Source organism: Delphinapterus leucas, chromosome 15 (assembly GCF_059928025.1).
Source record: "Delphinapterus leucas isolate spDelLeu-1000000601 "Yukka" chromosome 15, BTC_Dleu_Yukka2, whole genome shotgun sequence".
NCBI lineage: Eukaryota > Metazoa > Chordata > Mammalia > Artiodactyla > Monodontidae > Delphinapterus > Delphinapterus leucas.
The window spans coordinates 20,838,488-20,855,143 of record NC_143143.1 but is presented as its reverse complement, the minus strand read 5'-3'; the positions used below and the strand labels follow the sequence as shown (position 1 = coordinate 20,855,143).

Sequence of the window (16,656 nt, the reverse complement as noted above, 5' to 3'; positions counted from 1 at the left end):
CCTTACCTTCAGAGGAGGCTGGCCACTCTGCTTCACAGCAAGATTGAGGTCTTCATGAACTCGGTCCAAAAGCCACAGCAGAAACTCCTGGGCGTCATGCTGGGAATTTCCCCGATATTGCAGTGCATTCTTTGACACAATACTCTACACAGGTAAATAAATCAGCATGAATAGTTGTGAGTTCCTGGCTTTAAACATAAACTATTCATAATCCCAAAGAGGAACGCAAGATCTCAAGGGTGTTAGAGTACTTCCTGGAAAGACAGCAAATATGAAAACAGATGCTCAATGTAAAAACCTCACCCATGTACCAAAAACTTTTAAATGCACCTACCCAACAATCCTACTTTTAGGAATATATGTAAAGGAAACCATCAACACAGCATGCCAAGACTTCTAAGATATTCATTCACTAATAGCAAAAAACTGGTAATAACTTGAACATCTTAAAAATGAGAATTGTTATAAATATCAAATCATTATGTTGTTAACCTGAAACTAATGTTATATGTCAATTATACCTCAATTTTTTAAAAAGTAAAAGAAAAAAATGAGAATTGGTTAAATAAGTATCACAGTATTCGATTATCAACCAAAGTATAAAATAACCAAGTCTACGTAAGGTAAATGACTGAGTGAATAAATAAGTGGGAAGAGATAAATCTTCCTTAAAGAAGAATTCTGAATAATTTATGTCAATAATCCCCCCTCCAGGAGTTGGATCTTAACCCCCCAACCCCGCCCCACAACTTTGAATATAGACTGTGACAGTGACTTGCTTCCAAACTAGAGTATGCAAAGAGGGGTGGCCATGAATGGCTGTAGGTGAACTGGTTAATTAAAATTAAGATTATGGGCTCTGGAGCATATAGCCTGAATTCAAATCTCTCTGTCCTACCACTATTTGTGAGGCCTGGCCTACTCTGCTCCAAAGTAAAAAGGATAATAATGGTTTAGTGTGATGGTCAAGTGAGAATGCATATAAAACATTTCACATGTAAATGATATATAAGAAGCACTCAAATTTTAGCTATGAATATTGGATTTGGAAGTAGGGAGAAAGGAGGGGAGACAACTGCACAAAGAGAGAGCAGTTAGGAGACAAATGAAACAATCAGGCAAGAAACAACAAGGGTCTAAACTAAGTCCGTGAGGGCAAATTTGAGAGAGATTTCAAAACTGGGGCAGTAGAATCAATAGGATTTGTGACCTGATGAATGTGGAAAGTGAGGATGGAGGCATTAATGTCATTCAGGTGTCTTATCTGGATGATGGGCCACTGGTGGTTCCCTTCATCAAGACAAAATAAAAAAGGAAGGAGTCTGGAAAAGAGGATGATGAGTTCCCATTAGAATCCACTATATCTGAAGTTCTGTGGAACCTCCAAATGGAAGTACCTGGCAAACAACTAAAAAAAAAAACAGATCTGGCACTCAGTAGAAGAGTCTGCGCTCAGGACAAAGGTTTGGGGGTCAACAGATGGGTGGCACTTGAAATCACGAGTATGGCTAAGACTGCCCAGACAAGATCATGAGAGATCAAGCCAGAGGACAGAATCCAGAGGACTTCTATATTTAGGGGGCCCTAAAAGAAGACTAAGAACAGGCCGTCAAAGATGTGGCAAGAAAATCAAGAGAATGGAGTCCCAAGAGTCAAGAGAAGAGAGCTACGAAGGAGAGAGTGATCAATTGTATAAAAGTTGAAGAATGACAAAGTAAGCCAAAGAACTAATAACTGTCCATTGTATTTTCCAATTAATGATAACAGAGATGAAAAGAAGGGGTACATTTTTAATTATGAAGAAGAACCATCACAACATGATGATCAATTAGATGTGAACAACAAAAAGATGATCTACAAAATTCGAAGTTAAGGAGGAAAAAATCAAAGCAACGCAAATGAGAATATACGAGTGTCACTGGCAAAACTCACTAACTGAACGAAGTGAACAAGAGAGAGAAAGGACCCTGGTAACAAACAAGATTTCAAGTGACTTGAAGGATACCACTTGGGTGCCACCTCAGAAACAGGTACACAAAAGGCGGAGTGAGTGTGGGGAAAAGTCTTCACTACACTACAAAACTTACCCCAGAGGTCAGACGCCACCCACATCACCAAATCTAATTTCTTCTTTCTCAGTCTTCACCTTTTTCATTCTCCCTGTAGCATTTTATATACTTGACATCTTACTCCATCTTGAAAAGGTTTGGCTTGCGGCCATGATTATGTTCTCATTTAGGAGAACCAAAACTAAAGCCACTGGCATGAAGAGCAGAAGAAAGTGAGCTACAGAAGACAGAGACCTCCTAGCAAAGAAAAATGAATCAGTAAAAAGAAAACATCATCAGCACTAGCAGGTAGACCTGTGGCTGATTCAGGATGGAAGAGAAAGAGATGACTGGTGACACTATATTGAGTGATATAAAGAAGAAATCGGGTTTTTAGTTTCGGACTTCGGTGCATAACGAAATCGGGAACTGAGGAAGAGACTGGGGACTGCAGAGCTTTGAACATGTTGAGTTTGAGGTACCTATAGGATCTCAAGTGAGGTTAGGTCTGGTGCTCAGGAAAGAGATCTGAGCTGGACAGTTAAATCAGAGCACATACACCTATCACATGCGCATAGAGGAAATAGGGAACATTTAATGAGAAAAGGAGGCAGCTGGGGCAGAATCTTATAGAAGGGACAAGTCACAGAAAAGAGGCCCAAGAAGAAGATAAGAGGTAGCAGCCAGAAGAGAGTGGCATCACACAAGCTGACGGAGAAGAAACCTCCAAGGAGATGGAAACGACGTAAACCACCACAGAAAAGTCAAGTAAGACAAGCACAGAGACGGTCCTTTGGAATTGCAAATTAAGAGATTGATTGCCTGTGCAATTTCAGTGACACTGATCAGAGAGGCTAAAGGAGAAGAAAAGGTACTGACACTGAATGGTTACAAGAAGATCACTCTTCATATACAAGAAGCTTGGTTATAAAAGGCAGGAAGAAAGATGCCGTAACTTTCTGGAGGGGGCACCTACAGGACAGAGGGACTTAGTGCTGAGGGAAGAAGCTAACAGAAAGGAGATACTTGAAGAAAGAGGATTCTTCAGTAAGGGGAGAAGGAAGGACTCAGAAAAGAGGTAGAGGAACTATCTTAAACAGGAGGTAAGAGAGAAGAGAAGGAGGTAAGGATAGTTATGGATTCAGAGAAGTTATACACAGGAAGGCAGGGAAACTTTGTTTTGTGGAGGAAGCAGAGGCCAATTGCCAAGAGGAAGTTTTAGGTACAGCAAGGGTAAAGACAAATCTCATGGCATATAGTTGGGGCACACAAAATGCTAGAAGCATAACAAGCTTCTGTTCAGGACCCTCTCCCTTATTTACTCCCAACAGGGAGGGAGAGGTAGTTCTCAGTATATGTATCCTAAGAAACAAATTAGCTGAAATCAAATGCTTCTTTTTGTGTCAAAGCAGATATTTTATGCACGGTGGCCACCAAATTCAGGGTGGAGACAACATTCAGTTCTTTATCAGGATTGCATTAAATCTGATTCATGCCTCCTGCCACTATCACTTCAACTCATCCAGCATTTATCCTCCAATCACTCTGTAAAAGGTGCTGTGCTGAAGCTGCTCAACAAGATTTTTGTTGGGCACGACTAAACAAGCAACAGGACTTCCACAATCCTCTGTAACTACGGCCAAAACTGCTCTGGGTCAACCCCGCCCTAAATCACTATATCTCAAACTAAATGAAATTTTAAAGGAAACCTCACTGAACATACACAACACAAAGGCTCCTTTTTCCCTTCACAATGGTGACTTCTTCCCACTCCAGAGACCCAAGGGACTATTTATTTTACTTCTTCCTCAGAGAAACCATAACACAGAATAACCTAGTAACCATCCTTTAGCATGTGTTACAGAAGGAAGAAACATAGTAGGAGTCAAGAAACCTGGGCTCGGTCTTCCCTGGTGGCGCAGTGGTTGGGAGTCTGCCTGCCGATGCAGGGGACGCGGGTTCGTGCCCCGGTCCGGGAAGATCCCACATGCCGCAGAGCGGCTGGGCCCGTGAGCCATGGCCGCTGGGCCTGCGCTCCACAACGGGAGAGGCCACAACAGTGAGAGGCCCGCGTACCGAAAAAAAAAAAAAAGAAACCTGGGCTCAAGCATGGCTCTGCCACACACGGATGGTTATCTTAGGTAACTCACCAAACCTGATTCCTGGTCATACAATGAAGCAGTTGAGCTGGACCACCACAGAGACCCTGGCATCCCATATCTTCACCCAAGCTCTGCCCCTAGAGTCCCAGCAAGTGATTTGGTTTTTCTTTTGGGCCATATCTGACACTGCTTTGGTTTGTCTTTTATGATTTTTTCTTCCTAATAAATCTTGGTTTATTTAATGTCCTAAAATTAATACTTCCGTAGTTTTGCAGTTTTTTAAAAAGTTGATTATCACTAGAATATGTCATCTGTAAATATAAGCATTGCTACAATCTGAGAAACCATTTAAAATTAAATTTGACACTTCTATGAAAAATAGAGAAGAGCCTTCTTAAAATTAACCTTACACATCTGTGTCTATTTTATAGAATTTGGGTATGATTCTGGTTTGTAAAAACATTAAACTGTTGCTTTAAATCCTTTACATCCTATTACAAATAAATGTAACCATCATTCTAATTTTCCATTCAGGATGATCCCTAACATCTAGTTACTATAAAGTAAAAGTCAAACACATTTGTAGGGCCTTCAAGCCTCATAAAATTTCTTTTTACCCTTCAAATAAAACCTTAAGGACTAGAACTACAGAGAACTTTTTTTTTCCCTTAAAGGGGAAAAAAAATGAGTTGGAAGCATGGTCCAGAAAAGGAAAAGAATGAAGTCTATCCAACTGGAGCTATAAAACTAGACATGAGGTTCTTTCTTTCCACAGAGCCCTAGTACAGAAGCAGCAGAATCCTGGGCTCCAGCAAAAAGACAGTAATTGGTTCAAGACATCCTTTACCTGACTCCAAGAAGATGACAAAGTAATGGCTATTGGTGATTGCCTCCCATGGGGAATGGACATGGCAGTATCGGTCTGACATGACTGATCAGGAGTTGGCTTACTCTTTTGGGGAGAAGGTGGCTTGCCAAAGCTCATCAAACCAAATCATCACTCACTTTCCTTGACTCTATGCCAGAAGGAACGTAGAATTTATTTTCAGTGATTCTGGGAAAGAACAGAAGAACTTGGGAGGACAATATATTTACATCTTAAGAGAAAGATGAAGTGTAAAAAAAAAAAAAAACAGCTGGGTTCATAGATGGTATCTAAAAGTGAAACTTGGTTTCTGGACTGTGCTGGAAAGAACAGAATGATAAGCACTTGTCTTGAGAAAAGCTTCATCTCTTGTATTTGACTTTCTGGACACCTAAGTTGATGAAGAATAATTAACTAAAAACATCGTGGATGAAATTGGTACAAATGGATGAACACTGTAAAACCAGATATGACCCATAAAGCACAGTGATAAAGTGTCCATACAACAGAATTCCATGCCAGGGTACAGAACACAGCCACACTCAACGGGGCTCTCTGTGACCTTCATTCAGCCTTTCCTCCTTTTATTGTCACCTCTGGTGGGGAGGTCTGTTCACATAATAGTACATATGAGGCAGAGAGGCCCTCAGTACTAGTCAGCCATGGCAACTATGGGCCCTTGAAAGAGACCGTAAGGCCTCCAGACTTTCACACACTTTCCCTATGCCTGGAATGCCCTCCACTCCCATCTCCCAAATGCACTGCCCCCTCCTCCTTCCTCAGCAAGATGGAGCTGGGACCCTGGTGGGAGAGGAGAAAGAAAAGGAAGGAAGCAATGGGAAAGGAGTTTCCTTCCAGGATGGAAAGACAACTCGGGAAGAATAGTAGAGAACACCACACACAACCTGTTCATGTGTTCATGTCTGGCCACAGGGAAAAGTGAGTTATTCTGATACAGAGCTCCTTGATCCTTCCAGACAGAGAACTGAACAAAGATGACCTCAAGTACAGGTGTCCCTTATATCCAAGTTCTCAAGATCCAAACTCGGGAACTAAAACAGATTTGGACAACAACGGATATTTGCAGTTATAAGATTAGTTTTCAGTATTAAACAAACTCATATATACCACAAAGACTTGGTGGCAGGGACTCACCACTGAAATAAAATATAGGAAAGGGTATATTCTTTTATAAAAGAAAAAACTGTAAAAAAAAAGGATTGAAAAATGGCTACTGCATTTCAAGAAATTATAGCTGAGGGTGGAAGTATGGTCAAGAGCATTAGAGCCAGGATAAAAGGAAGAAATATAAAAAGAAATATACAAGTGGTTCAGTCAGATGAACAATGAGCAAAGATTTCTCAACAGATCATAAAGCTGTATCGGCAGAAAATATAGCAGCAAGACCTTTAAGTATTTAAACAGTGGTTGGAAGTTTCTGCTAGAAATGCAACAGAAACAGAAAGACTGGATTCTGAATACCTTGGTTTAAGTCTACCCTTTACTTAAGGTGTAGTCTTTCTGAGCTTCCGCTATCTTTTCTGCAAAATGGGATTGATAATACTTCTCTAAATTTATCACTGTGAGGCTTTAATGAGATCATAAAAGCATTTTAAACTCTAAACACCTGCCATTATGTAAGTTTCAAAAGTCAAGTAAAAAGCAAGGAATTACCCTATTGTATAGTGTAATCCTGGAAAACACCAAAGAAAAAGAGAAGAAAGTATCTAAAGCATTGGCTCTTGACCCTTGGCTGCACATTAGAATCACCTGGGGAAAAATTTTTTTTTTTTTTAAATAAAAACCATGCACGGCAGCAGCCCAGAGATGCTGATTTAATTAGGTCTATGGTGGGACCTGATCATCACTAGTTTTTTGTCAAATGCGATTTTCTTTTTTCACAGTTCTATTTCTAATGTGAAGCTGCGACTGAGAAAGAGCATGCTACACCGGAAAAACGCTGAAGTTTCAGTTCCAAAAGCATTAAAACTTATGGGAGCCTCTTTTGTCGTAACTGTATTATATCAGTTATTACAAATCACCAGAATATATAATCTTATATCTGTCTCCACCACTAGACAGTGATCAGGAATGTCTTACTCAATATTATTTCTCCCAAGCTTAGTGAATAAAATACTTGACACAAAGGATAACAATAAGTTAATATGTGAGTGCCTGTAATGTATCAGGCTTTATACTAATTGTTTATAGGTGTTATTTCCTATAAAATGAATCCCCAGAAATTCCCTAGGCTGTTAAGTATTAACATCACTATTTACAGATAAAAAACCTTGGGCTCAGTAAAGTGAAGTAACTTGTCCATCGTTACCTCTATTCTTAAACCTCATCTGATTAAAACGGCCTTAAAATATTTTTGCCCATAATCATTTTGTGCAATAAATGATTTTTCCCTTCGAGAACTCAGGATCATGTAGGGCTTGAGGTTCTTCATTCTGAACGCCATTCTCAATGCAGACACAAAACATGTGTTGGAGACTGAACTACAGCTGCACCAAGCCTGAGGCTTCTGGGAGTTTATTTGCTTTTAAATAAATTCTTGTTAATCAGTTTTGTTATAATTTGCATTTTTTCCTATGACTGAAACATGGCCCAGAAAGAAAAATGCAGTTTATCTAATTGAAATGTTATTATTCAAGAAATAAGGAGGAATTCGGACTATGTCAGAAAATCAAGGTGCAGCATGTGAAGAACTATAACCTGCCTGAGTGTCCCAGGATGCTAGAGAAAGGAAACCAGAGAGTCGACCACCTTCCCTCGGAGAGCTGCATCTGTCTCTCACCAACAAATGTAAAGGGGAGTGTTCACCTTACAATGGTCAAGCTGTCCTGCTGGTGGAGATGATTCTGATGCCGTCCGTCCCTCCCAGAGCACTCTAACAGGCCAAGCCTAGCCAACTCCAAAGTCAGCTTGGGTCACCAAAATGTGTTTATGTATACAATCAAGTAACTCAAGAGTGTCTTCTTTTTAGTCTTCTTGACATTTTCCTACACAATCTAAGATTCTTCCCAACTATAGTAAAATAATGCTTTTTAAAAGCTTTTTTTTTTTAAAAAAACAGGGAATTTTGGCTAACTACCAACACAATCAAAAAAGCAAACACCCAGCCCTGATGTGACTAAAAGGTCATCATACAGGAAGCGTAATAATCTTCAGCAGTTAAAACTCAAAACAGAAAGACTGGAGAAGCCACATCTAAATAGCTCAGAAATTACTATATGTTCCTACCATGGGACATTACAAACGTTTGAGAGTTTTAGAAAATTCAAAGAAATAAATACATAATAAAATTAAGTGGAAAGAAGATAACAAAACTACGTATGAACTTGATTTCAAACTTTTAAAAAACATTTTAAAAGACCTTTTTGTTTTTTATCCTTGTAAATATACACCAAAATATTAACAGTCATTATCTTAAAGTGGCATATTTTGGGTGAGTTTTCTTTTTCTTCTTTACACATTTCAGTATTTTCCACGTTTTCTAAAATGAATTTGTTGATAATGATAACCAAGTGGTACGTAAGGGTGATCTTATGATAGCATACCCTAGTATTTCTGACCAAGGAACCCAAATCTTATGCAAAGAAAACAGGGCTGACAAAAAAAAACAAATAAAAACAGACCTTATTTCTAGCTGAAGTTTTGGCCCCAAATCCCTGAGAGTCAGGATGCACTATGCTAAGAATTTTTTTCTCTGCTAGACAGACGTAGGGAGCCTTAAATCAAAGTTTTCTGCCTATATTAATCCTAAACCCAAAGCCCAAATCAATCTTTGGATCTTACCAACTGGGGGAAAAAGCAGCCAGCATCAAAGAAAAATTAGGGAAAGAGAAAAAAGAAGAATTTATGCCTATAGCCACCCATCAGGGGCCTTTTTAAAAGGCCTCCCTGGCTTGCCCGGTGGGAGGTGAAAGCTTAACCCTAGTAAGAGAAAAAAAGAATAGCAGCATCAGCTTCTTGATCAAGTGGAGGGAAGAAGAGGGGGAACGTGGGCTTGGCTTATGAACTCAGCACATGGCTCTGCTCACCAGCACAGGGGCCAATGATGTTCTTGGCTGAGTGTCACTCCTCTTTGGGGTGGAAGTAAAGGGACCTACACGTCATCAGAGGTGAAATAGGGTGGGAAAGACAAGGAGTGGGGTAGGCATGAAGCCTTGAACTACTCCAAGGCCAAACGTGCATTTACTTCTTCCATAATCAGTGTGTTTACGTTCACTGGCAAAGTATACATCCTCTTGATTTTGAATATATTGGAATTTGATGATAAACAGATCTAAAATGTTTTTGACCAAATAGACAATTTTATAAAGGGATTCAAAGTATTCTGGAAATAATCTTGCTTTGAATCAATATTCTGTTATTGCATTTTGATAACTAAAGCATCAATTAGTAGTAATCAAGAGATGTTATTCATAAGCAGATAGAGATACAGCAAGTTTCTCTATAAATTATGCATTCATATTGCCATAAACCCAGAGCACTCCAAATAAATTTTAACTGGCTAAAGAAGCATTCAAGTCATGGGCCTGCTCATGGGCCTCACTCTTCTCCATACCCAGCACTGTGCATGTCTGATAGTTAAGCCAAGCGGACTAGTAAACTGCACACAGGTGTAGTCTCCAAATCAGTCCTGGCCTCCACCAGTTCTTTCAACCCTCACCACAAGAATCAGGTAGCAGGGACTTCCCCGGTGTCACAGTGGTTAGGAATCCGCCTATCAACACAGGGGACATGGGTTTGAGCCCTAGCCTAAGAAAATCCCACATGCCACAGAGCAACTAAGCCCATGTGCCACAACTACTGAGCCTGCACTCTAGAGCCTGCAAGCCACAACTACTGAGCCCGCGTGCCACAACTACTGAAGCCTGCGCGCCTAGAGCCTGTGCTCCACAAGAGAAGCCACCACTATGAGAAGCCTGCACACCACAACAAAGAGAGTAGCCCCCATTCATCGCAACTAAAGAAAGCCCATGCCCAGCAACGAAGACCCAATGCAGCCCAAAAAAATTAATTAATTTTTTTTAATTGAAAAAAAAGAGAATCAGGTAGCAGACAACTAGCAAGCCTCCAGCTTATCCTGGCTCCAGGCTTTTCCTAGCAAAGTGCAACTTAGAACCTTCCAAGTCTAGACCTGGTCTCACTGCCCCAATCTCGGCCAATGTTAGTTGGTACAGGTCTTGTTCATCTGCCTGTAGAATGTGAAAGCTAACTGGAAGGGTGTGTGTGAAAACACAGAGAGCAAACAAGAGAAATCTGTGAAATCAAAACAGAGTAATTCCCTAAATTATCAAAATGTTACTCTCATATAGATATCCTCCCACTTTAAAGAACAGATGAAGCTGTCCTACCTCACTATCAACAAAAAAATGCAAATAAAACAATAAAATGCTCTTTTCCATTTATCAGCTTAAGGGTTTCTTTTTTGCAACAGTGGGGTATGACGGACATTCTTACACTGCTAATGGCACAACCCTTCTGTAAAATAAACTAACAATATGATTTAAGAACCTTCAAAATAGATAAACAATGACCAAGGAATTTCACTTCTAAATATCCAAAAGATATAGTCAAAATGAAAGATTTATGTAAAAAATATGTTCACTGCAACCAGAAACCATCCAAAAAAAGGTTTACAGTACCTTCATACAGTGATCTAAAGAGTTTTTGTGAAAAAAAATGACTAATACAATATGAAAAGACAATCACATAATGCAAAACTGTATACACAGTTTGATCCCAATTATGTTAAAGCATACACAAAAAGGAAAAAATACATTTTCAATTTTCCTCATTCAACTTTTACATATTTTCCAAGTTTTCTACAATATTTTAGATATTACTCTTATCCAAATAGATGTTACTCATAATGAATTTTGACAAAAGAAACCAAACACAAAAGATTCCTTACTGCAAATAAAAACCACAATGAGATACCACTCCACACCCACTAAGATGGCTATAACAGAAGACAGACAATAACAACTGCTGACAAGGATGTAGAGAAACTGGAACCCTAACACACAGCTGGTGGAAAAGGAAAACGGTGCAGCCGCTGTGGAAAACTGTTGGACAGTTGCTCAAAAAGTTAAACATGGAGTCACCATATGACCCTGCAATTTTACTCCTAGGTATACACCCAAGAGAAATAAAAACATATTTCCACACAAAAATTTGTAGATGAATGTTTACAGCAGCATTACTCGTAACAGCCAAAAAGCAGAGACAATCCAAATGTCAATCAACAAATGAATGGATAAACAAAATATGGTATATTCATATAATGGAATATTTTTCAGCCATAACGGGGAATGATACATGGTATGACATGATGAACCTTGAAAAACATCATGCTAAGTGAAAGAAGCCAAATGCAAAAGGCCATGTGTTGTATGATTCCATTTATATGAAATGTTCAGAACAGGAAAATCTACAGAAACAGGAAGTAAATTAATGGACATCTGGCACTGGGAGGTTGGGGGCAATGAACAATGACTGCTAATGGATATGGGGCTTCTTGGGGGATAATAAAAATGTCTAAAATTGTGATGATGGAGGCACAATTCTGTGAATATACTAAAAACCACTGAATTACACACTTTAAATGTGTGAAGTATATGGTATGTAAATTGTATCCCAATAAAGCTCTCTTTAAAAAGAACATATACTTTTACTTCATTCATAATAAAACTCAAAACCAAGCAAAACGAATCAATGGTGTTAGAAGCCAGGCAAGTGGTTACATTCGGGTAGAAGGGAGAGGGTAGGGTTTGGGAGGGGGCAAAAGAGGAAGCTTCTGAAGTGCTAATGACAGCCCATTTCTTGATCTGGGTGATATAATATCACATTAGGATTTAGTATTCATTGAGCTGTACACTAATGATGTTATGCATTTTTCTGTATGTAGGCCATACTTTATTTTGAAGCTCTTAAAAATTGACCTCAAAAAGGAAAACCCTAAAGTTTCTTAATTTAGCCAGACTCTCAGGCCCTAACTCAGCATATTTAGTCTTATTTGAGTCAATTCTATTTATCTGGTTATTTAACTAGAAGCAGATTAGAAACTGCAAAATGCAGGAATGAGGAGGTAGGAGGTACAGGCTCCCAGGATAAAGTAAAACAGGATAAAGCAAGAGAAAACGAAGGAAGGACCTTGAGGGACGATTGTAGGGAGCAAGAAGGAGTATTACAAAAAGTAGAAATAAGAATTCAAACAATACAGCAAGCCAGGACCCTTCATTAAGTCCTACATAGTCCCACTAGCCCCAAAGAAACCTCCATAGTACAGAAGAAGAGTGCAATAGATCATGCTCATAATAAAGACTCTAAATCACCAAAGAGCGTAAAGTATGCCCAGGATTCCCTCCCTGAGAAAGTGAGTGTGTAAAATATGCTATATCAAGCCATCTATCAAAAAAAAAAAAAAAGTTAAACTTTTAAAGACTTGATATTTAAATAAATAATTATCTAGGAAATAACTTATATGAAAGACTTACTCCCTCGAAAAGCCAGATGAATGGGTTATTACTGTGTTACTCAAGAAAGATCATACAGGGGCTTCCAAAACCAGCCATAAATAAATAAATAAACAAATAAATATTAACAAAAAAAAAAGAAAGATCATACAATGACAACAAAATGGCACAGAATATATCATAGTGAGAGATACCCTCCTGGGGGACAGATGCCTCAGTGAGTCCTCTAGCACCGTTACACTGGAGATTTAAATACCACCCTTTCAAAAACAGTCTACAACTCAAGAGGTCAGCACACATGCATGAAATGTGAGCTCAAAACAATTACAGTCACAAGGCCATACCCAGAGAAAATTTGGGGTGGAACACATTTATCTCTCTTCAGCACTTAGCTGTGGTGTAGGATCCTCCACATCTTCTTCCTACCAGGGTCCCTTTCCTATGTTCTAGGCTTACTTTCACAGGCTGGGTTGGTGGGTTTTTCCTGCTAAAGTGTTTCCACCACTTAGGTGTAAAGGAACCAGTGGTTATTCAACACCACAGTCTGTGAGGCTGACATTACCACATGGCAATGAAAAGGAAAATAAGGAAACTGAGGCTCAGTGACCACCCCAAGATCTCAGCCATACCAGGATTCTAACTAAATTGAAAATTCATGGGTTCACAGATTTTCAAAAGCAAAGGAGCAGACCTGCACCCTGGCTGCCCTCATCCTCCTCCCAGCACTATCCTCTGATGCTGACAACCTGAAGCCTGAGAGAGAACTGGGTATCACCAGGAAGTGGGTGGGGCAGTTACTACAGCCTAACCAGCTGCCTGATGTCACAACAGAGCCTCAAAGGGTAACGACCAACAGGCCTCCAACCTAGCTAACCCTTCCTCCTGCTGGATATAAGATAAAAAGCTGCCAATGCTCCTCTTTCTCTCCTGCCTGCAGGGAAATGAGGCTACCCTCCTTCCTTCCTGTCACTATTAAAATCCTGAAATCATTAACTAGTAGCTATTTCCCATGAGCTATTGCTTTTAAAGGAGTTTGTCTTCTCTTTAGCTATCCTACTTTATCATAACTTCAGTGGAATAAAGATCTAAAACGAGGGAGATTTACCAAGCTGTCACTGCACTGTCAAAAAGGGACTCTTATTTTAGGGTAACATTAAAGAATATTCCAAGTTAATGTATCTTTGTAATTGCTGGGACCACCCCTGGTCAGGAAAAAGGTTCTTTCTACTATGCGTTCTTCTCCAGCTATAGAGAGCTATGGACCTCAAAGAAAAGGTTGAATCTCCTTTCCTACAGTTTAAAAACAGCCTTTCTCTGCTCCCATCGTTGCTCAAAGTAAAGCAGTTACAAAAGTGAGGTCCTGCTCATTCATTCACTCATGAACAAGCACACAAAGGACAGGACCAGATACTATGGGGAATAATGGGAATCAGAGAATTAAAGGTCTGTAGAAATGCCTCTGCTTCTTCATCTGTAAAACAGAAATAATAATATGTATATCTACCTTACAATGTTATAAGGAATACATAAAATAATCCACTGTGCAGGGCATATGGTAAGCACTCACATATTATCTATAGGAAAAAAGCAAGACGAAGAAAATCATGTACGTATGGTGTGCTACTATTTATCTGAATAAGAGGAAGATTATGAATACATGTATTTGCTTATATTAAAACAATGAAAGAATAAGTCATAAAATTTAACGAGAAAGGGAATAGCATATAGGAATCAGAGACAGAAACTAGACTTCTTTGAACAGATCTTGTTATGTAGATTTGACTTCAGGCAAATGAATTTTATTTTTTACATAATTGTGCAACAAAGCTAAATTTTAAAAAACGACTCTTCAAAACCAAAAGCAAAAAGAAATCAATTTAACTGTATTCCACATTGGTGACAAAGCCACACTGAGAACTATTCCAAGTGACTTTAAAACATAATAATATGACTATACAGTCCTAGTAGGACATATCCTATGGACAAAAATAAATAAATGAATAAATAAATCTTAAACCTTTTTCAAATACTCATCCTGTTGTTGGTAGTATTGGATTATTCTGAGACTTATGAATGCACTGTGAGATAATGTAAACGAGAATTTACACTAGTGTTAAGAACAGGAGTTTCAGCATGGAAGAAAGGAAAAACAGATGTAAGATCAATGAGGTTAAATAAAAACCCTGAAATCCTGAATGAAACTATCAATATGAATTCTTGATTTATTACACCTTTAAAACAAATCACACATTTCCTAGCTCTGCCTACTTAGACACAGAGAAACCAAGTACACCCCTAATGCCCAGACTGTGGTGTCTTAGTACCATCTGCCACCAAAAGGAACTAGGGCTCCTTGAAGAAATGACTGATTCCAGATCTGGAGCAGGAAACATATAAGATGAGCCTTGAAAATCTTAACTTCCTGCATTTTGGTTTGACATCACAGACTACTAGCAGTATTGTGTCAAAAGGACTTGGTAGCCGACTTGTCCCAATGGCCAAAAAAGGTACAAGTTGGGCATAATAAGGTTAATAACTGTAATTGACTGAAACACATCAAATATGCATTTAAATCCATTAATTCATACAGTTACAACAAAAAAAACTCACTAACTACATTTGGAAATCAAGTAATTATTTTGAAATCCAGAAAAATCAAGGGAAAAAAATACCACGTATTTATTTTGCCTTTCTTCTCCAAATTTACTTTGGGATAACCAAACAACCGACAAGGGCGAGAGTCTCTATAGAAGTTCTCCAGCTAATAAGTGAAAAGGAATGTTAAAATTAAAACACCATTTTTCAACCCTTATTGAACTAATGGATCAAGGACTAACCATTGACGGCTACTAACACTGCAAGAGACACGACCAGACAAGACAGGCTTCCTGATGGAAGTTTATAACACCTCCCACAAACTAGTTTTACCGAAAAAAAAAAAAAGAAGAGGGCTTAAAAAAACCTTCAAACCTGAATCTCATTAAGCCTCTAGATCTAACTACCATTTTACAAGAAAAGCAAAGACAGAAAAACATTTTCATTGAAAACTATGGGAATAAACAGACAAAATCAGACCATGGGAAGCTGCACAACAGTGCTCTTCAAAGTATGATCCACAGATAGGTGCCTGTCTGTGAACTTTTTTCACCAGTCCATGATGAGATAAGTACAGAAATCAAAGTAAGCATCAGTAACATTTAGAGCAAATTAACAGTAATTGTGTGTCTATTGAATCTAACCATTATTTTTAATGGGGCTGGTTTTATGCATGCCTTTTTTATTTTATTTTTCCGGAAAAGTTTAAATGCCAAGCTAAGAAATTTATACCACATTTTGTATATAAAAGAAAAAGTAAAGGCAATTTTTGAGAAGAGAAATAATGTAGTTACAGATAAGCTGTAAGATTACTCTGGCAGCAAGAAAAACTGCCAATAGGACAGAGTTTAGAAATGGGGAAGGGTATTCAGGTGGCCACAGACTTGGAATGAGCACCTTCCTCATCACCACCTTCCATTTCTGGAATACTTACCATGTGCAAGTTTCTGTACTAAACCCTTAATTATATCTTCTCCTTTAACCTCATAAAAACCATGCAAGGTTGGAGTTCTGGCTCTGCTACTTATCAAGTACTAGCACTGAAGCCCTATATCCTAATCGTTTAAATGGAATAGCAATGCTTCTTTCACGGGCTGTTGTGAAGATTAAATGAAAAAGTTGTATATGAATGTACAGTGTAAATGATCTGGCTCCAGGGACTTCCCTGGTGGTCCAATGGTTAAGAATCCACCTTTCAATGCAGGGGACGCAGTCTCAATCCCTGGTCAGGAAACTAAGATCCCACATGCCACAGGGCAACTAAGCCTGCACACTCTAGAGCCCGCATGCCACAACTAGAGAGAATCCCGCTCACCATAACGAAAGATCCCACATGTCACAACTAAGACCCGACGCAGCCAAATAAATAAATTTTTTAAAAAGAAGGTTAAAAATAAATAAATGGGGCTTCCCTGGTAGCGCAGTGGCCCCGGTCCAGGAGGATCCCACATGCCGCGGAGCGGCTGGGCCCGTGAGCCATGGCCGCTGGGCCTGTGCTCCGCAACGAGAGAGGCCACAATAGTGAGAGGCCCGCGTACCGCAATCAATCAATCAAT

General features: G+C 39.1%; 1 protein-coding gene across 3 annotated transcripts in view; it reads right to left on the bottom strand.

Moving 5' to 3' along the window:
• The window catches only part of USP31 (ubiquitin specific peptidase 31), a 77,246-nt gene that overhangs the window by 43,059 nt on the left and 17,531 nt on the right, over positions 1–16,656 (bottom strand). For 2 of the 3 annotated variants that reach the window (XM_089896035.1, XM_022588555.3), the window contains exon 2: positions 7–144. The exons of the other annotated variant lie outside the window; for it this stretch is intronic. In XM_089896035.1, coding sequence (XP_089752161.1) covers positions 7–144 — 138 coding nt within the window. The remainder of the gene's footprint in view (positions 1–6; positions 145–16,656) is intronic. 3 annotated transcript variants of the gene reach the window in all.